At 44.8% G+C, this 24,328-nt stretch overlaps 1 protein-coding gene across 1 annotated transcript; it reads left to right on the top strand.

The window, feature by feature from the left end:
• The first annotated feature begins 2,352 nt into the window (after positions 1-2,352).
• PDIA4 (protein disulfide isomerase family A member 4) lies at positions 2,353-17,731 on the top strand. The gene is made up of 10 exons (XM_083742204.1): positions 2,353-2,679; positions 5,647-5,824; positions 7,263-7,468; positions 8,849-8,987; positions 10,160-10,365; positions 11,607-11,765; positions 13,378-13,529; positions 14,208-14,364; positions 15,520-15,753; positions 16,998-17,731. Exons 1-10 carry the CDS (start codon positions 2,373-2,375, stop codon positions 17,411-17,413), a joined length of 2,154 nt encoding a protein of 717 aa, XP_083598330.1. The 5' UTR covers positions 2,353-2,372; the 3' UTR covers positions 17,414-17,731.
• Positions 17,732-24,328: the final 6,597 nt, after the last annotated feature.

Genomic DNA, 24,328 nt, shown 5'->3' with positions numbered 1-24,328 from the left:
GCTAATCTCATCATCCTTTTCCTACACTACAGCTTTCTTTTTAATACCCATTTTAATGGACTATTCCTTTTCATTCAACCAGAGTAAAGAAGGGAGAGGCCACACAGCTTCTGCAGCACCCCATGACGGGTGCAAGAGGTGTTCCAGGACCTTATAAGAAACAAAAGGAGAAAAGAGGATTGGGGTCATTCCCAGGTCATGCCAGTCAACCTAGCCAGGACCTCTGAGCCACTGTGAGACCAAGCCAGCCTAGGGAAGGCCAGCAGCCCCTCCTGACAGCAGCTGCCACCATTTGGGAAAGGAGTGGGGTGCTAATGCTGGCAGTAAGAAGGCTTTTTCCTGGATCTAAAATCTGCAGAGAGGATAGGAAAGGTTGTACTGATGCTTTCCATTCTCTTGCTAAATTAGAGAGCTGCCTGAAGACTTCTAATTCATTGTGCTCAACGTCCTCTATGACACTCTGTTATGATAAAGGGAAATATTCATAAACCAGAAAAGAACTTGTAGCATCTTTTGACACTCTCCTGTGGACTTGTAAGGGGCCAGTCTTTAACAAAGAAACCATTTTTTTTTTAAAAAAGGGTGACATCAGCATGAAGCCACAGAATCTCATCTATAATTTCTGGATTAAATAGTAATTTTGGGATGTTTGAGTTATCAAATCCTACTGTTGCAAATTACTGTGTTTATTTTTCAATCATGTAAATTTTAACAAATTTGCCCAACTGTATTCCCCCCCCCCATTTCATCTCTAATCCTGTATCAGGAAGTTTTTTATGTTTGATGTTTTATTATGTTTTATATATGCTGTAAGCTGCCCAGAGTAGCTGGGGAAACCCAGCCAGCTGGGTAGGGTATAAATTATTAATTATTATTATTATTATTATTATTCCATTTGACCTCATTGTTTACATTCCCCCCTCCACAAACATGTATACAGACACCTACCAATTGAATATAACACTTCATGGAACTGATGAAATAGCTTCTAGTCAGTGAGTTAGGTCGGTAAGGCAAAAAACGTCCCAGAAGGAGCATCTGAGGAATAAATTCAAGCATGCGCATTGGTGGTTCAGTGGTAGAATTATTGCCTGCCATGCGGGAGGCCCGGGTTCGATTCCTGGCCAATGCAACTTTTTTTTTTTACATTACAAATTCATAATATATTGTAACAAGTGTTTTCTTACAATCTAGAAAATCCGCAAGAACTGTGTTATTTAAATTGAGGAAGAAAACTCACGTTTAAGCCTGTATTTTCAATGTTCTAAGTAATGAATTTCAAACAGTCTTAGAAACACATAAACTCAATAGACAAAAGTATACATGTTTTATATGTACTGGCAGACAGAGGGGATTGAAATTGGAAAATTTGCACAAGAGAATAAAAAACACTGGAGATGCCGGGGATTGAACCCGGGACCTCACACATGCGAAGCGCGCGCTCTACCACTGAGCTACATCCCCCAGCTCCCAGTGTCTGCTCAGTGAAGTATATGCATTCTACACTTATCCTTCAGGAAAATGTTAACCCTTTAATAATGGTTGTGTATTTGTCTCAGCATGAAAGGACAAGCAAAAGAGCAGAGCCAAGCCACAACCACCACAATGCTACACAAAAAGATACGAAAGATCGCTCGCTGAAAGTTCCCTCAAGTGTCAAATTGCATTTTGCACAACTCCTCCTCTGACAAGCTGGCAGGCTAGTCTGAGAGGAGGATTATCTCATTGTGCTGAAATGAAGCTCGAGACCTTGACCGCTGCCTATCTTGTCAGAAAAACACACAAAGGAAAAAGCTACCCAAGGTGCTTAGGTAGAGATTTACAATTGCTCTTTTCCTTTACTATTTTATCAGTTGACATATTGAAGAATACCGAGTTTACCTTTCAAACCCATGTGAAAGCCATAAATGAGCAGCAGACCTTGGAAGCTCCCCAGTTCCTGACACCCGCCTGACTAATTGTCCTAACTGGGCTCTGCTTCCTCTTTGGGGGGCGAGAGGGGGATGCGCAAGCAACGTCCTCGGCTGGCGGGCTGCCCGGGGACGGCGGGGGGCTTTGGTCGCGGCGAGGCCGAGAGGGAGGCTGGCCTCGAGGGGCCCCTCTGGCAGCGCGCGCGCCCGCCCGCCCGCCGATCCCGCCCCGCCTGCCCGGCTGACGTGGAGGCGCCTCAGCGGCTCCCGCCATCCCGGCGACCCGTCCCAGCTCGAGGGCCTCCCTCGTGACGTCGCCACCCTCGAGCCAATCGCGGCGCGAGAAGTGGCTCCTCGTTGCCACGCCCCGCCCTTCAGGATTTGCTGGCGCTTCCCCCCGAGTGGCAGGCCGCGATTGGTGGTCTTCCAGGCTTGTCCAATCCGAGAGAGGCACCTCAGGGCATGCTGGCCGTGTGCGGGCGCCTGTTAAAGGGGAAGGCCTCGCCCGCTGCGCGCGCACCTGCCCCGCCCCCTCTCGGCGGAGCGGCGGCTGCGCGTGAGGCGAGCTCGCCTGGCGGCTATAAGGGCTGTGCTGCTGCTGCTGCCGAGTCCGCGGAGCGCCTGGTCCGAGGCCGCCTGGCGGGGAGCCGGAGCCGGGGAGAGAGCGAGATGGGCGCGGCTAAGGTGCTCGTGCTGGCGCTGCTGCTGGCCGTGGCGAGCCTCGCCTCGCCCGCCAGCGCCCAGGCGGAGCGCGAGGGCCCCGCGGACGGTGAGCGCGTCGCGGGGAAGGGCGGACGGGCGGGCTTCCGGGCCCCGCGGGGCCTTCAGAGCTTCTTTCCCGGCCAGGCGCCGCTCTCGCCTGCCTCTTACAGCCGCTATCAGAATGCGAGTTCCCGGGCTGACTGGAGAACGGCCCCAATGTCTCCTTAGCGTTTGGTCCGTCCCGTGGTTGCCTCTTCCTCTGCCTCGGGCTGCAGGGCAGCTGCAACGTCTGGCGTCGGAGGAAGGGGTCTGCCCTCTAGGGAAGCTCAAGCGTGGTAAATTGGTTAGTCTCTTAAGGTGCCACAAATACTCTGTCTGGGGTGGTGGTTCTTCCTGCAGGAAGATGTAGAATAGAGTGCTGAACCCCTTTGTCTGATCTGGAAAGGTGAATTTTGCCTCCTTATGTACGTAAATCTAGGCACAAGGAGCACCAAAAGGCAGTAAATGAAATATTTGAACGCAAGCTTCTATTAATTGCCAGATCTGTTTCTGACTTGAGTGATCTTCGGGGAGGGAGGTCTTTAACATAGTGGCAGAGCACATGCTTCAAATGCAAATGGTCCGAGGTTCCCTTCATGGCATCTCCTGGTAGGACTGGGAAGATGCCTTCCAGAAACCCTGGAAAGCTGCAGCTGCTAAACTATGGACTGACATTGTGAGACAGCTTCCTGTGCGCACAACTTTGTCTGTTTTTTTTTTTTTTAACTTGCATCCTCTTTTGCAGAAAATGGAACCAGAGTTGTGCTGTGTACTGCTCCAAGGCACTGTGTTTTCACAGTAGATGTTCATACTGGATTGTACTAGTTGTTTGCGTTGTTATACAAATGAGTTCTCTGGAGACACTTGTTTGCAATTTTAACCATACTGATTTAAAAACATGTAATTAAATCTGCCTAAACCCTATTATCAGTTCACCTTGCATGTGTAAATTGGGGTTAATAGCAACATTCAGGATAAAAGCTCTTCATTTATATACTGGGCATGAAACAGTCATTTCTCCCTCACACAATTTGCTGTTATCCCAGCATTCTTTTTCATTTCATCTTGTTGGAAGAAACTTACAAGTTATTCCAAGGTCAGTGTTTTAGGGACTTTTAGAATTAAATATTCTAATTTTGGAAAAGGTACGTAACAGTTTTTAATGACTGGTGTTTTAATGTATTTTTAATCTTTTGTTGGAAGTCGCCCAGAGTGGCTGGAGAAACCCAGCCAGATGAGCAGGGTATAAATAATAAATTATTATTATCCAAGTACCTTTCAACATGGGTTCTGTTGTAAGAATCTTCTATAAATGATTGTAGATCAGGGCTGTAAAAGCTAGAAAATAAATGTCCTTCATGGCTTACCTGCTTCTTTTCTTTCAGTTTATTAGCCACTGAGACCTTTCTATTCTAACACAAGCTGTATAACAAGCTTGAATTTAGATTTATTGATGTTGGAGAAGCTGTACAGGTGGCATGATAATAGTAGTGAATGTTATGCCTATTTTTTGTGACCAAATATTATAGCAGCATGTTTCTTGTTCAGAGAACGACTTATCTTTTCCACATTGATGTTTGTTGCTTGATGAACTGGGCTTGTTTGATTCCCAACGCACCACACTAACAGCATACTCCACCGTAAGGCCTGTTCATTAACAATTGTTACTTTTGTTTCTTTCTAAAGCTAGCCTACCAAGCCAAATGAAACCCACTATTCTTTGGGAGGTTGGTGGGATTAGGGTGGGCCTGTAATAGAAGCCCAATAAATGGAAGAGAGAGGGACTCTCCTGATTCTGGGTAAAAGACACTGGGCTGCGAAGGCCCAAGAACCAATAGACAGGACAGCTGAATTGTCTGTTCTGGTTTCTTTTATTTATCTCTTTTGCTACCGCTCTACCCCGCCAAACACCTGATTGGCACAACAGCAAAAAAAGGTGCATCGTTTGCTGCCACGCTGCTGGGGGGATAAGCGCTTCAAAAAAAGACATGTATTGATAGATTTAACGTGGCTTGCAATGACAAACCAAGTGCAATGTGCTATGCATCAGGCTGCCTTTTGAACAACTTGGGAACTGTGGCTGATGCAGAATTCAGTGGCCAGGATTGCTTACTAGATTGCTGACTGGAGCACGATGGTCTGAGTATAAATCTTGGCATGACTGCATTGGCTACAAACTAAGTTTGGGGCTCAGTTCAAAGTGGTGCTTTGGACTTATAAAGCCTCGCACAGCTCAAGGGTGCAGGTGGCGCTGTGGTCTAAACCACTAAGCCTCTTGGGCTTGCCAATCAGAAGGTTGGCAGTTCGAATCTGCACAATGGAGTGAGCTCCTGTTGCTCTGTCCCAGCTCCTGCCTACATAGCAGTTCAAAAGCACGCCAGTGCAAGTAGATAAATAGGTACCGCTGTGGCAGGAAGGTAAACGACGTTTCCGTGTGCTCTGGTTTCCGTCACAGTGTTCCGTTGCATCAGAAGCGGTTTAGTCATGCTGGCCACATGACCTGGAAAGCTGTCTGTGGACAAATGCCAGCTCCCTCGGCCTGAAAACAGACGAGTGCCACACCCCATAGTCGCCTTTGACTGGACTTAGCCACCCAGGGGTCCTTTGCCTTTTTTACCTACGCAGCTCAGCACCCCAACATCTCAAGGGCTGCCTCTTCCCAAGTGAACCAAGCCGAACCCAGTGCTCTTCATTTGAAGGCCTTCTCAGTGGTGGCTCCCCATTTGCCCAGGGAGGGGCAGCTGACACCACCTCTGTTTTTAGACACCAGATTTTGGGTCATGAATTAAGAGGGTACTTGGGTACGTTTGTGGTCTCTTGCTGTGCTCATCTTTTTGGGGGTGGTTTATTCTGTCATTTAATATATTTCTATGTTATGTGCATTTTAGGTTCTTATTTTATTCTTGTTCTTATAGCTGATTTTAATGTTATGGGGGTTTTTTACATTATGAAAAAAGTGACAATAATATTATATTTTCCCCTCCCCCTTAATTAGACTTTGTTGCCCCAGGGGAGACCAGTGTTGATGATGATGACGAGGACATTGATGATTATGATGAAGATGATAGTTCAGAAATCAAAGAGGAAAATGGTGTTGTCGTATTGAATGATGCAAACTTTGATACTTTTGTTGAAGGAAAGGACACTGTGCTTCTGGAGTTCTATGCCCCTTGGTAAGTCTGGTTCCAGTGTTTCCATCCTCCTCCTTGAAGTTAATTCATATTTCATGTCTGCCATGCTGCAGTAGGATGTTTCTTCTTCCCGCTGTGAGTTCCCATAAAACAGGACGAAAGCTACTTAGTGCTCTTTGTATTTATTTTAAATCAGTGTGCTATATATTAAATACCCTTTTCTGTACTTAAGCACAATTGTTGATGGAGGGGATTTAAAGTGTTCAGAAGAAAAAAATATGGTTGGTGCTGTTGAAATGTGCATGCTGGAGTGGGAGTGCAGAATCTCGTGGTGCACTTGCATCCAATTGCAAAAAGTGTGTGTGTTATGTCTGCACTGATGATGGTGGTGATAATGATAATGATAACAATAATAATTTATATGCTGCCCATCTGACTGGGGTCCCCCAGCCACTCTGGGCAGCTCCCAACAAATTAAAACAATATCACATCAAAAACTTCATTGAACATGGCTGCCCTTAGATGTCTTCCAAAAGTCATGTAATTGTTTATATCCTTGACATCTGATGGGAGGGTGTTCCACAGTGGGGGCTCAACTACCAAGAAGGCCCTCTGCCTGGTTCCCTGTAACCTCACTTCTTCCAGTGAGGGAACCAGCAGAAGACGCTTGGAGGAGGACCTCACTGTCTCAGCTGGATGATGGGGATGGAGACACTCCTTCAGGTATATTGGGCTGAGGCCATTTAGGGATTTAAAAGACCGCACCAGCAGTGAATTGTGTGCGGAAACATCCTGGGAGCCAATATAGGTTCTTTTAGCCCACTGTTTTATGATCCTGGCAGCTGCTCCCTTCCACTGAGCCCTCACAGGAACATCTGACAAGTAAGGAGCTTTCACATCTGTTGTCAGAAGTGGCACAGTCTTGGGAATTCTGCACCCTATGACTTTTCTGAACGTGTGGGTCAATTCTAAATCTTCTGTGCTCAGGCTTGACTTACTCGGTACTGCTTTTAAAAAAGTAATGGAGAGTTTCCATGATTACGCTGTGCTGTTTCCTGCAGCCACAGGGATGGCTTACAGCTCTGCGCTTGCACAGTGTAGTCCATAGTCATTTTGAAGAATACCTAAAATCTGCTAATCAAACTGCTTTCTTAACACGACTGTGCGGCTGCATACATGGCTGTATGGAGCAGTGTGAGCAGACCAGAAGCACTTGGCTGGACACAGCTTCAGTAATGCCTGCAGCCAGCAAAGCCCCAGTGTTTAAGTGACCCTGGAATTTATTTCCTGGTGGGCTTTGGCCTTCTGGGCAGTGACTTTGTTTCTTTCCAGAATTTGAGCCAACCTGTTCAAGCTACCCAGACATGTGACATACCTGACTGCTGTGTTGTAAAATCAGCCCTATCGTTTCTCAAAAGTTGTGCTGTAGAAATTGAGTGCTGAAGTTAAACTCTTGCAGAATTAATTTGTTTTTCTTCAGGTGTGGGCATTGCAAGCAGTTTGCACCAGAATATGAAAAAATAGCCCAAGCATTGAAAGAAAATGACCCTCCCATCCCAGTTGCCAAAATAGATGCTACAGCAGCCTCCACGGTGTCAGGGCGTTTTGACGTGAGTGGCTACCCAACCATCAAAATTCTGAAGAAGGGGCAGCCTGTGGATTATGAGGGATCAAGGACAGAAGCAGGTGAGCAGCAGCACACTTCTGATCCTGCAGGCTTTTCTTAGGCTGTTTAATACACCCTTTCATTCACTCAAAATCTGAGTGGTGTGTTCTAAAATACAGGAAGGCTTAAGGCAGGTAAGGATCCTTTTTCCGCCTGGGGCCCCCATGCCCGTGGTAGCGGAAGGGCCAGAGGGAAAAGTGAGCAGAACAAGGCCTATACCTTTTGTCTTTGTGCAGTAAACTAGCTTCTACACCCACACCTAAACCCCCCTCTGTCCTCCATCCAGGCAAGGCAGCAGCATTTTCAGAGGTCAGGGACACCACCCAAGTTGTGAAGTAGAGCCAGTGAGGTCTGAGGGTCCTATCTGTGGTTCTAAGGGCATGTTACAAGCTTGCATTGACAGAGGATGTACAATTGACTTACCATAATACTCGTGTATACCGTAATTGACATCCATGTTCTGGATATCATGCAAAGGAATTGTGTAATTCCCTCCACAGGGAGTTGTGCTAGCTGTCCCCACACCAGGGGCCTCTTCATCTCCACTTGAGGCAGAAGCTCCGGAAAAGGGATGCATGGGATGCTTAACACAGCACTGTAATATGAAAATAATCCTAATGCAGAGTATTTTGCATTAAAAGCTTTTAAAATGGCTTAAACACATTGCAGTATCACCAGAAAAATAAGCTGTGTTAACTGAAGGATTTTCTAGGAACCATGCCTCCTGCCCCCAGCTCCAAGCTAGGTGAGCTAGCAGCAAATCTGTTGGTGATTTTTGTAATCAGCAGTACTGTGGTAGCAAATTCTTTTTTCTGTGCAATTGTAGAACTGCAACATAGAATTTCAGAGCAAAGTCAGTTAAGGAGGGTTTGTTTTGTGCGTTTTAACTCCTGTGGGATGTGAAGTAGAATCAGAGCTGGTAATCTAGTCCAACCCCCTGCAGTGCAGGAATCTTTTGCCAAATGTGGGGCTCAAAGCCACAACCCTGAGATTAAGGGTCTGGAGCTTTTTGGATAGCTCAACCGGAAGAGCCTAGGGCCAACCTGCCAGTTCTCCATCATTCTAAATGGGTGGCTGGAAGACTGATAGTGCCGTGTACAAACAGATTAGGTTTCTATGTGATTAACATTTAGTATAATGGATTTTTTTAAAAAAAATTATCTGTGTGCTGACATGCTGTAACATGACTTAGAATTCAAGGTGAGTGTATGTAGATAAGAATAGGCAGGTAATAGAATTAGTCGGCAGGCAGTATTCTGCCAAGGTTCTTTCCACATAAAGGGATAGTTGTTGTCAAGGCGAAGGCAACCTGGTTCCCTCTCCACATGCAAGGTCTTTGAGGTAGACAAGCTGCCCCTTCCACCTGTCATTGCTCATTTTTCTCCTTATTCTTTTTGTAGAAATTTTGGCTAAAGTGAAAGAAGTTTCGCAGCCTGATTGGGTCCCACCACCTGAAGTCACATTAGTGTTGACCAGCGAAAATTTTGATTTAGTCGTGAACGAGGCTGACATAATCCTGGTTGAATTCTATGCTCCATGGTAAAGGGAAAGAGAGTTTTTTGCCTTTTAGCTTTCGCAGTGTTTATATATTCCTTCATTTGATATAGGAACCGCAAGCAGACTTTGTGTGCCCTGCCCCTGGTACAAAATTATAGGGCATGTTCAGTTTGGCTTTATGGAGTCAATATTCCTGCTGCATTTAGAGCTTTGGAAAAATTTGGAGCTAGTGGGAGGGGACTGACTGTATCTCCGTAATCTCCAGTGTACACTTTTATCTGGTATGTGCAAAAACATTACACCATGGTTTATCTTTTCAAAGAGTTTGATTTGTTTAAAAGGCTGGGTAACAAAAATTATAGCTGTATGTATGGTGTATTCAGTTTTTGATGTAGGTTGCTTCTAGGTAGTACTTGGAGTAGACCTGTAATCTTATTAGTTTTGTGGCATGCCTTCAGATGAAATGAAAACGTGTAATGTCTTGAGATGAGGATTGGCAATATCATTTTCTATTTCTGCCTTCCTGTTTGCTGCATTTGAATACAGTGGTACCTCGGTTTACAAACTTAATCTGTTCCTGAAGTCCGTTCTTAAACCAAATTCTTTCTTAAACTGAGGCACGCTTTCCCTAATGAGGGCTCCCGCCACTGGTGCCCTTCCACCGTTTGGATTCCGTTCTTAGACCAAGGTAAAGTTTGCAAACCAGGATACTGTTTCCAGTTTTGCGGAGTTCATAAACTGAATTGTTCTTAAACAGGACTGTTCTTAAACTGAGGTACCACTGTATTGACAAGTATTCAGTCTGTTGAACCTCTATGCAAATGTGCAATTTTCACTGCTTATGTAAGTTATTAAGCAGCCACTGGATAACCAAGGTCCTGTGTGTGTGTGTGTGTGTGTGTGTGTGTGTGTGTGTGTGTGTGTGTGTGTGTCATCTGCAATTTGCATAGGAACTTGAGGATCCAGCTCAAAACATTGACAGTATTTTCAAACCAGCTGCATCTCTGGGGCACTTGCCTACAAAATGGATACAGATGTATGCTGTGATATTTTATCTTACCCAATCAAAGTATTGGCACTTCAGAAAAGACAGGAAGTTTAAGTACTAGGGGAAGGGGAACAGAGCTATCTTTTCAAGCAGTGAGAATAGATTTCTCTCCATTATCTTTGAGAGCTTTTGGCTACCAAGTTACCCATTCTTGTTCCCTATTGAGGTGTGGGCACTGCAAGCGGTTGGCTCCAGAATATGAGAAAGCAGCCAAGGAGTTGAGCAAGAGAACGCCTCCAATTCCCCTTGCTAAAGTTGATGCTACTGCTGAAACCGATCTTGCTAAGAGATTTGACATTTCTGGATATCCATTACTCAAGATCTTCCGCAAAGGCAAACCTTTTGATTACAATGGTCCAAGAGAAAAATACGGTATGGTTTGTAAAGCACCTTCTTTTTCTTCACGGTAAATACATGAGTTTGGACCTGTTTGTGTTTCATAGACACTGAGCTAAGAATTGCATTTTATATGTATGTAAGATGATGTTGAAACTGCCCTGGACTTAGGCAGCATTTCTTGTTTCTATTAATGCTATTTGTATAATTGGTCTGTGATTGGTAATTGCCTGCACCTTATTTTGAAATGTTATAGAAAGTTTTTGTTAATGTATAAGGGTTTATGCATGCAGAGAAAAAGGACAAAATGGTTAATTTCAGTGTTTTGTTTAATTTGGGTGTGTTTTGTCTTGCACCTAGTCAAGCAAGTGGGAATGACTCACCACGATCTATAGTATAAATACTGTTGTATTTAAGGCCAGTTTGCTCTTGGCCAGAGCCTAGTCAGTCTGTGCTGGATCTACAATTGTATGTAACTGAAAATGCATTATGCTGTCAGTAAAGCAACTGACTTTTCCTAGATCTGCTTGGTGTTTCTCTGTTGCTTTGGCACACTCCATGGGCATTAGGATGGGACGTGCCCAACATTTTTCATGCCTAAGGCATAAACGTATCAATGGAGCGAGAGAGTGGAATCTTGTTTCTTCTGTGGATTTAAGCTTCCAGCCTGAGAGCTCATTCCACACCAACTGAGGAACTCCTGAAGATGTGACACAAAACCTCAATGTATTCTGAAGATTGCTAGGATTTTTGAGCTTCACTATTTTCTCACTGGCATTAGCAAAGCACCAGGGAACCATAACCAGACAAGCAGTAACTATAGCACAAGGATATCATTTTGAACCAGGATAAACTCCATACTGTATGATGACAGCACTTTTAAAATTGTTTTGAATCTTGGCACTGCTTGTTGTGCTTGGTCATATATAAACTTTATTTATTTTTTAATATGTATTACTGCTTTCAGTTTGAAAACTTGCAACATGGTTCATCTGATGTTTTATTTGCTACTGTAATTTAACACTAATAAGGCAATAGTTAGCAGCTACATAATAGAATAAAATTACTAGCAATAATAAAACTATCAACAGGTGTTTTTTATTTAAAAAAAGCCCTGGGGAAAACAAGTCTTTGGAACATGTTAATTTTTAGTGGTCACCTAGTGCCTCTTTCAGAGAATAGAGCACTTGCAAAACATAACCAGTTTTCACTTTAAAAAATAAAATGCTTTTTGTCAAGCAATAACAAAAGTTTGTGTTTTTCTTTTTGTTAACCAGGCATTGTTGATTACATGATAGAACAGGCTGGCCCTCCATCCAAACAGATACAGGCTGTCAAACAGGTACAAGAATTTGTGAAAGATGGAGACGATGTCATTATTATTGGGGTTTTCAAAGGAGACCAGGACCCAGCCTACCAACTGTATCAAGATGCTGGTAAGCCCTTCCTCTTTTGTCCATAGTATATCAACATTTGCTCAATTCCTACACTTGGAAAGTGCTTTGTAGACATTTCTGATAGTGCAGACTAGGAGACAAGCTTGCATCTTAGAAATATTAGTCTATTTTCTTGTAGCTACAGTGGCTTGTCGGTTCTCAAAATGTTTCCCACATCCATTTTCTGGCTTTCCCCCTTGATGTTTTCTGGGGTGACTCAAGAATGGAGGGGAAAAAAATGAAATTTATAGGGAACATGAAACATAGATATAAAAACACAAACACATGAACACATGAAAATGAAATTTAAGCAAGTGGAAGCAGCATCTGTGTCTCTTGATGTAACTGAGCATGTGCAGAGCAACAGAAAAGAGCTAAAGCAGGAAAGAATGGTTTTATTATCTGGGACTTGAAGACTTCAGTCCTGTTCTAGTCATCCCAGCTCAGAAAGGGCATTCTCCAAACAGAGTACTAGAAAGAACTACTAAATTGTTTAGGTGTTTAGCACTCTTTCCCTATAAAGAGAGGCAATTGAGACTGTTTGAGAGGGGGGTGACTACAGGGAATACATGAAAGGTTCTTAAAATTATGAATAATATGGAAAAATTAACAAGTGTAACTTTCTTGGTCATCCACTGAAATGATTTGTAGTAGCTACAGGACAGAAAATATTAGGTTCTACTGTACACATTGGTTTGGTTCCGATGTAATGTTACAAGAACAAACCCAGCAAGACTCCATCCTTCATGCAAGACAGAAGGAGATTTGAAAACTTCCACACCCAGTTTTGAATTAGTTGCAGTTCACCATCCCTTGGAAGAGCAAGGGAGCCCATGAGCCTCATATTTTCCCCAACTAGGTCTCATGATGGCAAATACTGATGTCCAAACCATGCCAATGTGTAATTAATTTACAGAATGCAAAACCACAAGAATGGGGGTGAGGCCACTAGTAAACAGGCCTTAAAAAAAAAAAAAAGGATTAGACACGTTCATGGAAGAGGTCTGACAACAGTCATTAGCCTTCATAGCTACATGGAAGCATTTGATCAAGAGAAATTGTGCCTCTTAATTCTCATTGCTGGGGACAAACTAGAGATGAGCATTGCCTTCATGCCCTTTTGTGAGCTTCCAGATCCATTTGGAGGTTGGTAGTGGTTCATTATTGGATTTGTGTGTACTGTTTGAAGCTTTGTCATGTAAATTGTTCCAAAACTAAAGGATAGTAATGCTATGCAAAATAATTCAGATCGTTCTGCGTTTATTTGAGTTTTCAAGCTCTGCATAAAACAAATACAGAAGGAAAAAAGGAAAAACAACAACCGGATGTATATCCATTCAGTCTCTGTAAGAAATCATATCATTACATAAGTTCTCTAATAGCAACAGAACTTTAGACCAGAGTTGTCTGGGCAGTAATCCTTCCAAGAGGAGATCTGGGAACTCAGCAGTACCATAGACCCAGATGGTCTGTTTACAAACCCTCACTCCAGGTGTCAATACTTTTGCATTTCTGACCCAGCAATTTCCTTTCTCCTCTTTGGTATTCCTCCAAACATGTGTGTGTGTGTGTGTGTGTGTGTGTGTGTGTGTGTGTAATTTTTATTTTTCAGCTAATAACCTAAGAGAAGAATTCAAGTTCCATCATACCTTCAGCAATGAAATTTCAACCTTTTTGAAAGTGGACCCAGGAAAACTGGTGGTGATGCAACCTGAAAAATTTCACTCAAAATATGAACCTAAAATGCATGTTTTAGACATTAAAGTGAGTATGTCTATCAAGGCTATGCTGGGTACAAACAAGTTGGTTTTCTTTCATTCATTTTATTTCTTGGTGCTCCAGGTTGCATCTTAAATCTAATGCTCAAGACCCAATATAGCTAGAGCTGTGGCTACTGAAATGAACATATGAGAATTCTGAGTGTGCCCCGTTGAAGCAAACCCCAGCAAGTTCCAAAGTGATAGATGTGCAAAATCTGAACAGTCACTTGCAGGAGAGACTAAGCTAAGAGAAAATGGAAGCAGGCTCTTAGGGAGACTTCAGAAATGAAAAATCTTGGTGGAGAGTAGAGCACAAAAATCTAGGCTTGGCGGGGGCGTGTATAGTGGTGGCAGGGGTGGAGAGAAAGAAATCTACCCAGCCAACATGGCATGGAATAAGCTGTTTCACTTGGCAAACACTTGGAAGTAAGCTACACATCGCCAGAGCCTGTCACCCAACCTGTCTTGTAATCATGGTAGCCAGGCTTTCTGTGAGATAGCAGGAAATCCTGAATTCTGTAGCTAATCCTATTTTCTGAGTCTGAAAACTGAAATATTTTCGACACACCTTTTGTTTCTTCTGGGTGGTGGTTTTTTAAGAAAAGGTTTTTTAAGGAGAGGCCTTCTGTAATGTAAACTCCTCCAGTGGTCACATCCCACTGATTTTTGTTTCTGTAAACAGGATTCCACTGATGCCACTGAAGTGAAAGACCACGTGGTGAAGCATGCCTTGCCTCTTGTGGGTCATCGCAAATCTGCCAATGATGCTAAGAGATACACCAAGAAGCCTCTGGTAGTTGTTTATTATACAGTGGACTTCAGCTTTGATTATCGTGTTGGTAGGTATTACTTTTAGTTAGTGTTGTACCCAATGTCATACTTGGAGTGGCCCCAATGAAGTCATACAAACATAGAAATGTAGAGTTGGAAGGGACCCCAAGGGTCTTCCAGTCCAACTGCCTGTGATGCAGTAATCTCAGCTAAAGCATCCATGTGAGAGAGCCATCCAATATCTGCTTAAAAGCCTCCAAGGAAGGAGACCATTCCACTGTAACAGCTCTTACTGTCAAAGTTAACTGGAGGAGAGCTCAGTCAGTAGAGCATGAGATTCTTAACTTTAGGTTTGTGGGTTCAAGCTCCATGTTGGGCAAAGGATCCCTGCATTGCAAGGAGGTTGGACTAGATGACCCTCGTGGTCCATTCCAATTCTATTATTCTGAATCCATTGGTTTGAGTCCTACTCTCTAGAGCAGGAGAAAACAAGCTTGTTCCATCTTCCATGTGACACCCCTTGAAATATTTTTAAATGGCTATCATATTTCCTCTTAGTCTCTTCTCGAGGCTAAACATACTCAACTCTCTTAACTGTTCCTCATATGGCTTGGCTTCCAGACCCTTGATTATCTTGGTTGCCCTTCTCTGCACACGTTCCAGCTTGTCAATATCCTTCTTAAATTGTGGCATCCAGAATTGGACAGAGTATTCCAGTTGTGGTCTTACCAAGACAGAATAGAGTGGTAATATTACTTCCCTTAATCTGGACACTCGGCTTCTGTGGATGCAGCCTAGAAGAGCATTAGCTTTTTTGCTGCAGCATCACACTGTGGACTCATGTGACGCTTGTAGTCCACCAAGACCAAGGTCCTTTTCACATGTGCTACTGGCAAGCCAGGTGTCCCCCATCTTATATTGGTGCAGCTGGTTATTCCTGCCTAAGTGCAGAACCTTACATTTGTCCCTATTGAACTTCATTTTATTAATTTGGGCCCAGTTTTCTGATCAAACAGTTCATACAAGCAACCAGTCTTAATCCAAAAGAGACACGCTCACCCGCTTTCAGTCTCCTCCACCAATCTCTCACAAATGCCCCTATTTCCAAGTCCTGGTCATGAGCTCCCAGAATCGGCAATCAGGTAAGTATAACTGGGTTGAATATAACCTGCTCCAGAATAAACCAGATGTCTCTAACTTCATTGTATGTTTGTTGTCTTCAGCTACTCAGTACTGGCGAAACAAAGTCTTGGAAGTGGCTAAGGACTTCCCAGAATATACTTTTGCAATTGCGGATGAAGAAGACTATTCTTCTGAGATAAAGGATCTGGGACTTGTTGACAGTGGAGAGGATGTCAATGCTGCTATCTTTGATGAAGGTGGTAAAAAGTATGCCATGGAACCAGAAGAGTTTGATTCTGATGTGCTGAGGGAATTTGTTGTCTCATTCAAAAAAGGTAAACTGTAGTTGGATTGTGGACAATCCATGCTTCCTGAAGGCAGACCTGTTTAGGGAAGTTTTTAATGTTTAAAGTTTTATTCTGTTTAATATTCTGTTGGGAGCCACCCAGAGTGGCTGGGGAAACCCAGCCAGATGGGTGGGCTATAAATATTATTATTATTATTAATTATTATTTACAGTATTATGCTTCCTTAAATTTGCGTGTAGGTTCACTAGCCCCCTGTGTAATCCATGAGCTTAGTTCTCTCACACACTTTCCCAGAAGCTGGATAAACCTGGATGTAGCACCATTTAAAGAGAAAACTGAGCCTTTCCCCTTCAAATGCCAGCAAAAATAGTTTGAAATACCTAGTCCTACCCTCTGCATACTTGATATTACTATTTTATCATAGGGAAATTGTCTTAAGATGAACCACCCAAAATGTCACAAATAGTGAGCCAGCTTTTCAGCTCTTCACCAGGTTATTATTATTATTTATTAAATTGGTTAGTGGCTTTAGCTTGCACAGGGCAGCGCAAGGGAACAAAAAACCCCACATAGATACAGTAAAACCAGAGGGGGGGGGGAATACATTAAAATCATCCCACACACTTCTAAAAGGCCACAGACTGCTTAATTAGCCAAAGACCTGGTTAATGAGGAAAATATTTGCCTTGCCTCTAAAGAGATGTAACAAAGGTGCCAGGCAAGCCTCCCTGGCGGGCAGCCACTTCAAAAAGGCCCATTCTCATGTTGCCACCCTCTGGACCTCCCTTGGAGGGAAGGGAGCACACAAAGGGCCTAAGATGATGACCACAGAGAGGGTCCGTTCATATGCAGAGAGGTATTTTGGTCCTGAGCCATTTAAGGCTTTATAGGTAAAAACCCAGCACTTTAAATTGGGCCCTGAAATTGATTTGCAGTCAGGCCCGTCTTTCCTCAGTGAGCAACCTGGCTGCTGAATTCTGTATCTTAAATTGCAAAAAGAAAATATTTTAGTTTTGTTCTTCCCTATGTGCCAATATGCCATATGTCCCAAATGCTGTGAAAGGTAATTTTCGTCAAACTGTACTTTATGATCTAAACTTTTCACAAGTGATCATTCAAGGAGCTATTTACAGAAAAATTGGAGCTGTGGATTGGGGGGGGGGGGGAGGTTGGCAGTAACTCATCTATGTTAGTAGTGTTGTTGCCAACTTCTGTGAACTAACTGCAAGGGACATGGTCTTTTATGACAGTATTCCTGTTTCCTTTCCTAGGTAAACTGAAACCCATTGTGAAGTCCCAACCAGTACCAAAAAATAACAAGGGTCCTGTGAAGATTGTAGTTGGCAAAACGTTTGAATCTATAGTGATGGATCCGAAGACTGATGTTCTCATAGAGTTCTATGCTCCCTGGTGTGGACACTGTAAGAAGCTTGAGCCCATTTATACTGAGCTGGGTAAAAAATACAAAACTCAGAAAAACCTGGTCATTGCCAAAATGGATGCTACTGCCAATGATGTCACCAATGAAAATTACAAAGTAGAAGGATTCCCCACCATCTATTTTGCTCCTAGCAATAAGAAAAAGGATCCTATTAAATTTGGAAGTGGAGAAAGAGATCTGGAAAGCTTGAGCAAATTTGTAGAAGAATATGCCACCAAACTAAGTAGGACAAAAGAAGAACTTTAGGTGGAACAGCAATCATTGATGAAGAGTTAATGCAAACTTACTGAAATATTGATTGGGGAAAACAACTTAGCACCTGGAGCAAAGAGAATTTGGGGGTGGCAAAACAATGCTGTATGAGATTTTTGTATTACAAAAGAAATCTGAACACTGAACTTTTTGATGTAAATGGTTTTTATTAGTTTCAACAGTTTTGATGTAAGAAAAATACATTATTTTTTGTTACTAACTTGAGCTCCCCCCCCCCCCCGAAAGCAAAGCTATAATACTTTTTTCCAGACCCTTGTAATAAAATCACTTCTAGAGCTGTTGTCCCCTCAATATTGCCTCTTTCTCCTTCTTCCCCCTCAACAAGAGACACACACACACCAGGCCTGGGACTCAGTGCTGCTGCTGCTGCTGCAGCACCAACTGGGTGCTGAAGTTGGAAGCTTGAATCTCACCGCCAGCTGCTGCATAATCCTGGTCATGTGGTTGCTCTTGCCTTTCCCCGCAAGACATCCTGCTTTTCCTGTGTGCTCAAATTATGCAATGTCCAAAATAATAAAAGGAAACCTCCAAAGGAACAAAAGGTTCCAAAGCTTGGCGGAGGAGTGGCCACAGTGAGTGCGAAGCAGGTGGGGAGGGAGGCTGCCATGAGCGTCACCAGAATTGATGCTGCTGGTACACGACATCCTTTCGTCATCCTCTATCTGGCTCAGTCTAGCAGATTTGGAATGAAATGCCTCAACAACAGTTTTAAATTGCTTTTGACCTCAGCAAGCAGTTCAATTCAAAATTTTCTGATTACTTCTACCTTTAAGTATTTTTATTTATTTACGTGTTTTAGGGGATCAGCTGTCCCCTGCCTACACCCATGGATGCTGCTGCTGTGGTGCCCCGCAAGACAAATGCCTCGCAAAACGAAAAACGCGCAAGACAAAAGGGTTTTTCGGTTTTTGCGTCACTTCGCTAGACCAATTTCCCTATGGGCTTGCTTCGCAAGACAAAACGTCTTGTGAGTTTGTTTCCTTTTTCTTTAAGCTGCTAAGCCGCTAATAGCCGCTAAGCCGCTAATAGCCGTGTGCTTCACAAGACGAAAAAACCGCAAGACGAAGAGACTTGCGGAACGGATTAATTTTGTGTTGCGAGGCACCACTGTACTCTGTGAAAGGCAGCCCCATGGCTCACGGGTGAGGTTAGAGGCCACAGGCAGGAGGGCTGGCCCAGTTGGCCTCGCAGGGAGGATGGAGACTGAGCAAGTGCCTTCACTGTTGGCTTTCATGCATGCCCAAATGTTGCAGAGGGCCACAGAAAACGCCTCAAGGGCCGTGTGATCACCCACCCTGACCTAAGGCCACAGGGGATGCTGCTGCTGGAGAGTGCCAGGGGGTGTTATGCCAGGCAGTCTGTCCTGCACTTCCTAAGAGGCCACTGCGCCCAAGTTCAGGGCAGAATGCTTGTCCCTCATCCTTGTTGGAAGTAAAATTCAGCTGCCCATCCAATCGGCTTTTTGTACTTTGAATGGTAATACAACTTAGGTACTGTACTCTGAACTGCACCATTATATTGTAAACTGCCCCGTTGTCTTTGGATGAAGGACAGTATGTAAATTTAATAAATAAATAAAATTAAATCTTGTCCTTCGCCTTAGGTAGGAGGATGTTAGGCTGGGTCTTACTAAGAAGCTACTTAAATGTTAGGAGAAAGCATGTGATAAGGTGCAAATAACGGGGGAGAGGAAGCCAACCTCCTGAAGCAGATTCCAAAGCCAGCGCACGAGAACTGGAAGCCCCCCTTGTAGAAAGGACTCTACAAACAGAAAGAGGTGCTGCATGTACTTTTGTTACCCAATAAAATCTTAATAAAAACATTTTTTAAACCAAAAAAACCCCTCCTTATTTCCCTCAACAGGCAGACAGGAGTCGGTGATGCTATTGACCTCCTCATTCAAACCATCTAGGCCAGGCCAAGGGGAACGATCTGACCTTCCAGCCAATGGTCGGGGGGATGGACATCTTCTTGAGCAGTTGCCTTTATAGTGGGCCTATAGATCTCTTATAACTTTTTATGATTTTACTGCATGGTTTTAATGTTTTGTAAATTACTGTGATGTGTGGCATATCACAGTGGCATATAAATAACCCAATAACCCCCCCTCCAAGAAACCCCCCCACATTTTAAAAGGGCACAGGATGTCAATCAAATCAACCAAAGGTCTGGTTAAAAAGGAACATTTTTGCCTGGCACCTGAAGGTGTATAATGAAGGTACCAGCTGAAACTCCGCTGCAGAGAAGGCCCGTTCTCGTGTTGCCAGCTTCCGGACCTCTCAAGGAGGAGGCACACAAAGAAAGGCCTCAGAAGATGATCTCTGAGTCCAGTTAGATTGATATGGAAAGAGGTGGTCCTAAGCAACTTAAAGCTTTATAGGTCAAAACCAGCACTTTGAATTGGGTCTGGAAACTAATTGGTAGCCAGTGCAGTCGGACCAGAATCAGTGTAATATGCTCAAACTGTCTTGCTCCGGTGAGCTACCTAGCCGCTCAATTCTGCACTAGCTGAAGTTTCCGAACCATCTTCAGAGGCAGCCCTATGTATAGCACATTGCAGTAATCTAACCTTGAGGTTACCAAAGCACAGACAACAGTAGTTAGATTATTCCTGTCCAGAAAGGGGCGTAGCTAGGTCACCAGCCAAAGCTGATGGAAGGCGCTCTGGGCCACTGAGGCAAAGGAATCCAGGAGTAGCCCTAAGCTACGAACCTGCTCCTTCAGGGGAAGTGTAACCCCATCAAGAGCAGGCGACCTCCCACCCATCTGGTCTAGGGAACCACCCACTAACAGTCTTATCTGGATTGAGCTTCAGTTTGTTGGCTGTCATCCAGTCTATTACTGAGGCAAGACACTGGTCCAGCACTTCCACTGCCTCACCTACAGATGTAAAGGAGAAATAGAGCTGAGTGTCATCAGCATACTGCTGACAACATACTCCGAACCTCCGGATAACCCCACCCAGCAGTTTCATGTAGATGTTAAACAACATGGGTGATAGAACTGAGCCCTGTGGAACCCCATACTGAAGGTTCCACAGTGCAGAAAAGCATTCCCCAAGGAACATTCTCTGGGAACAACCATCCAAGTAGGACTGGAACCAGAAGGATACCATGGTCGATGGTATTGAAAGCCACTGAGAGGTTGTGAAGAATTAACAGGGACATGTTTCCCTTGTCTCTCTCAACAGAGGTCATCATACAGGGCGACCAAAATCAGTTTCTGTGCCAAAACCCGATTGAAATGGTTCCATAAAATCAGTTTCTTCCCAAACTGCCTGGATCTGGTCTATTTATTTTTATAAATAAGGCGAATAAATAAATAATATTACTAATGGACTCTCAGACATGTTGCTGTTCCTTTGGACCATTTTTTCCAGGACTGCTGCATGCAATTGGAGGAGCGAGCAGGGAGCAAAAGCCTTTGCTGAAGCCTGTGTGGGCATGACCATGGAGCTGTTGGTTCTGCCTTGCATTTGCCCAGTGGCAGACTTTGCGCTCTCAAACTTCAGTGGTGCTATGTGCAATGCTAAAATTCAGCACCGCTCTCCTCTCATGCTCCACTCTGTAGCATTGTTTTGGCGCCCCCTGAAGTGACCATCCATCCGATGCACTATATGTGGGAGATTTTGCAGTCAGTCTAACAATGCATATTCTTGCTTGTTAGCACATGAAAGTGTTAAGACCATAAAGCTTTATAGTTGATTGGTAGAGAAGGCTCTGTTCAACATAATTTCCCCTCCACTCCTAAGAGGAAAGGAGCATACAGTGGAACCTCAAGTTGCAGACATAATCCATCCTGGAGGCACGTCTGCAACTCAAAGCGTTCACATCCAGAAGTGCCGCGTCTGCACATGCACGCAGCACAATTTAGCACTTCTGCGCATATGCAAGTGGAGAAACCCAGAAGCAACCCATTCCAGTACTTCCTGGTTGCCATGTAATGCGAAAAGACGCAACATGAAGCAGACGCAACACAAGGTATGACACTATAGTATTTCCTGTTCCTTTTCTCTTTCTCTCTTCAGCCAACGATGGAGGAAGACAGGCTTCCTCTTGATCCATGCTGAGTCACATGCCTGAAGCTGTTTTGCTGCAAATACAAGTATTTTCCCTGCAATTATTTTAATGCTATTGCTGCTAAGGATTAATGCTTGGCTGTGATTAAACTATGTTTTTCAGTTTACTTTTAAATCTCTAGTTTGTTTTCTTTGAAAAATAGGTAACAAAGGGGGAGATGAGCCTAATGGCTAATTCCTATGCTTTCAATTAAACTGCCTAAAATGAGGTTGAAACTCTGCTTAGCCCTATTATTTAAAACACAAGCGATAAGCTGATTTTGTCTGTTAACTCACACATGTCTGTCTAGATGGATAAAATACAGTTAATCTATTCCCTTGTCACCTACCTAATAAAACATTGCACTTTACACCAGCGTTTCCCAAACTTGGTGTTGTGGGTGAACATATCAGACGACACAGCGATTCTTCAAACAGCTCTTGTTTATTCACAGGCCAGGACATAACTGAATACTGTAACAACTTTCTAAAACTATCCAATCACTGAACGTCACTTTCGATCCTTCATTTGCATAACTATCTACAGTATCTATCCAATCACTGAATGTCACTTTCAATCCTTCATTTGCATAACTATCTACAGTATCCCCCTGCTGGCCCAGGGTGATAACTTCAGTACATAACACCCCTCTCCACCAAGATAAGGCGTTAGTTACAATCGTAATGGTTTCCTTATATACAGCACTACACGTAATGGTTCAATTAGGCACAAAAGCATATCGGTTACATTTCACATACTTCCACATACTTAGACCCACAGTGTTACATGTCCAACAACATAGTCCTTTAAATAAGTTGAGCGCTTGGAAACTCTGCCAGACTGCCGGGGAGCGGTACCCAGGTCCGGTGGGCTGCCCGAGTCTTGCTGAGGCTGTGGCGCGACCCTAGGTGGTGTTGAAACCAAGTCCCCTGGATCCGCTGCTGTGGGTGGAACATCCGCAAGTGGAGTTGGCGGAATGTCAGGAATGGCAGGGGTTCGGCTCCATGCCAGCAGTTTGCGAGAGAGGTGTAGGTGGAGCCTCACCATCTGTAAGTATCTGTTCCAGAGCCACAAGTGCACTTGGGGGCACCACGGTAGTGTCCAAGTCCCCAACCCTGCGCCTAAGCTGGTCTATGTGCCAGCGCCACAAGCGTTCGTTTTTGAGTGCCACCTGGTACAAGCGAGGTTCAGTGACTCCCACTACTGTGGCTGGCACCCAAGGAATGTCCCCCACAAAGTTCCGGGCAAATACCTGGTTTCCTGGAACAAATGACCGTGATGCTTTGGCACAGCCTGGGGGTTCGGCCACAGCAAAGTCCGGGTGCAGCCGGTCGAGCGGGGACCTGAGGCGGCGGTTCGGCAGGACTCCACCCTGTGGCTGCATGAGGGGTGATGTGTTCCACGAACAAGTATTTGGCGACCCGCTTATGCCAGTCTCCCTGGTCCAGGCGTCCCAGTGCCTCTTTTGCCGAGCGCACCATTCTCTCCACTTGCCCGTTGCTGGATGGATGAAATGTTGCTGTTAGGGCATGGCGGATGCCCAGTCCCAAAAGATACAGCTAAAAAGTGCCTGACATGAACTGCAGTCCGTTGTCGGAGACAAGGACTTCAGGACACCTATGCGTTGCAAAGAGGCCTCACAGCACCCGGATGACGGCCTCGGTAGTGGTGGAGGGCATCAGGGCCACCTCCAGCCATTTGGAATAGGCGTCCACCACTACCATAAAGGTCCGGCCGTGAAAGGGGCTGGCCAGATGGATGTGCACCCTTGACCAGGGTGTCTTGGGCATCTCCCAGGTGTGTCCCTTAGCTGTCGGTGGCCTCGATACTTGGCACGCTTGACAGGTGGAAACCCAGGCAGTGATGGCATCGTCCATGTTAGGCCACCAGACGTAACACCGAGCCAACGCCTTCATTTTGACAATTCCTGGGTGGCCAATGTGCAGAGCCTCAAGAACGCATTGACGGAGTCTTTGGGGAATCACGACGCGGTCTCGCCACAGCAGACAGCCGCGATGAGCCGAGAGTTAATGTTGTCTGGTTGCGAACGGCTGGAACTCTGATGCAAAAGGCCCTTGTGGCCACCCCCTCCACACCCAGTTGAACACACGGCTGATGGTGCGATCCTGGGCAGATGCAGAGGCCACAGTGGCAGCCGATACAGTTGATGCCAGAAGATCCTCAATGAGGAGGAGCCATGAAGCAGGAGCCGGGTCTTCCACAAACGCTGGAAGAGGGCAACAGCTGAGGGCGTCAGCATAGCCCATCAATTTCCCCGGGTGATGGATGAGCCGGTAGTGGTAGGCAGCCAGGAAAACAGTCCATCGCAGCATACGCAGCGAGAAGACCAGTGGAGTTGGTCAATCACCGGCGAGAAGGCCCAGGAGCAGCTTGTGGTCGGTGATGAGGTCGAAAGTCCTGCTGTAGAGGTATTCATGGAACCTCTTAACTCCAGCCACAAACGCCAGTGCCTCTTTGTCGAGCTGGCTGAAATTCCGTTCCGTCAGAGATAGTGTCCTGGAAAAGTAGGCGAGCGGTGCTTCTCTTCCATCTGGAAAACAGTGGCTAAGGACAGCGCCAATGCCAAAAGGTGAGGTGTCACAGGCAAGGACCAGCGGCCTGGCTTCACTGAAAGGAGAGCCTTGACTGCGTTGAAGGCGGCCGTCTCCCGATGACCCCAGGACCAAGGTGTCTTCATACTGAGGAGTCGGTGAAGAGGCTCAGCCACTGTGGCTTTGTGGGGCAGGAACATGTTATAAAAGTTCAGCAACTCCGTCTTGTTCTTTGGGGTGGGGGCCTGCTGGATAGCGTGGATCTTGGATGTGGTCGG

Source organism: Podarcis gaigeae (assembly GCF_964106915.1).
Source record: "Podarcis gaigeae genome assembly, chromosome: 6".
Taxonomy (NCBI): Eukaryota; Metazoa; Chordata; class Lepidosauria; order Squamata; family Lacertidae; genus Podarcis; species Podarcis gaigeae.
This window is presented reverse-complemented; position numbering and strand designations above follow the sequence as displayed.

What these genes read in the sequence shown, in the direction of transcription:
- PDIA4 (XM_083742204.1), top strand. Translation starts at nt 2,373, where the DNA reads ATGCTGGCCGTGTGCGGGCGCCTGTTAAAGGGGAAGGCCTCGCCCGCT. An exon ending in GTTGAATTCTATGCTCCATG is followed by an intron (nt 8,988 to 10,159) that starts GTAAAGGGAAAG and finishes TTCCCTATTGAG; the next exon opens with GTGTGGGCACTGCAAGCGGT. An exon ending in CCAACTGTATCAAGATGCTG is followed by an intron (nt 11,766 to 13,377) that starts GTAAGCCCTTCC and finishes TTTATTTTTCAG; the next exon opens with CTAATAACCTAAGAGAAGAA.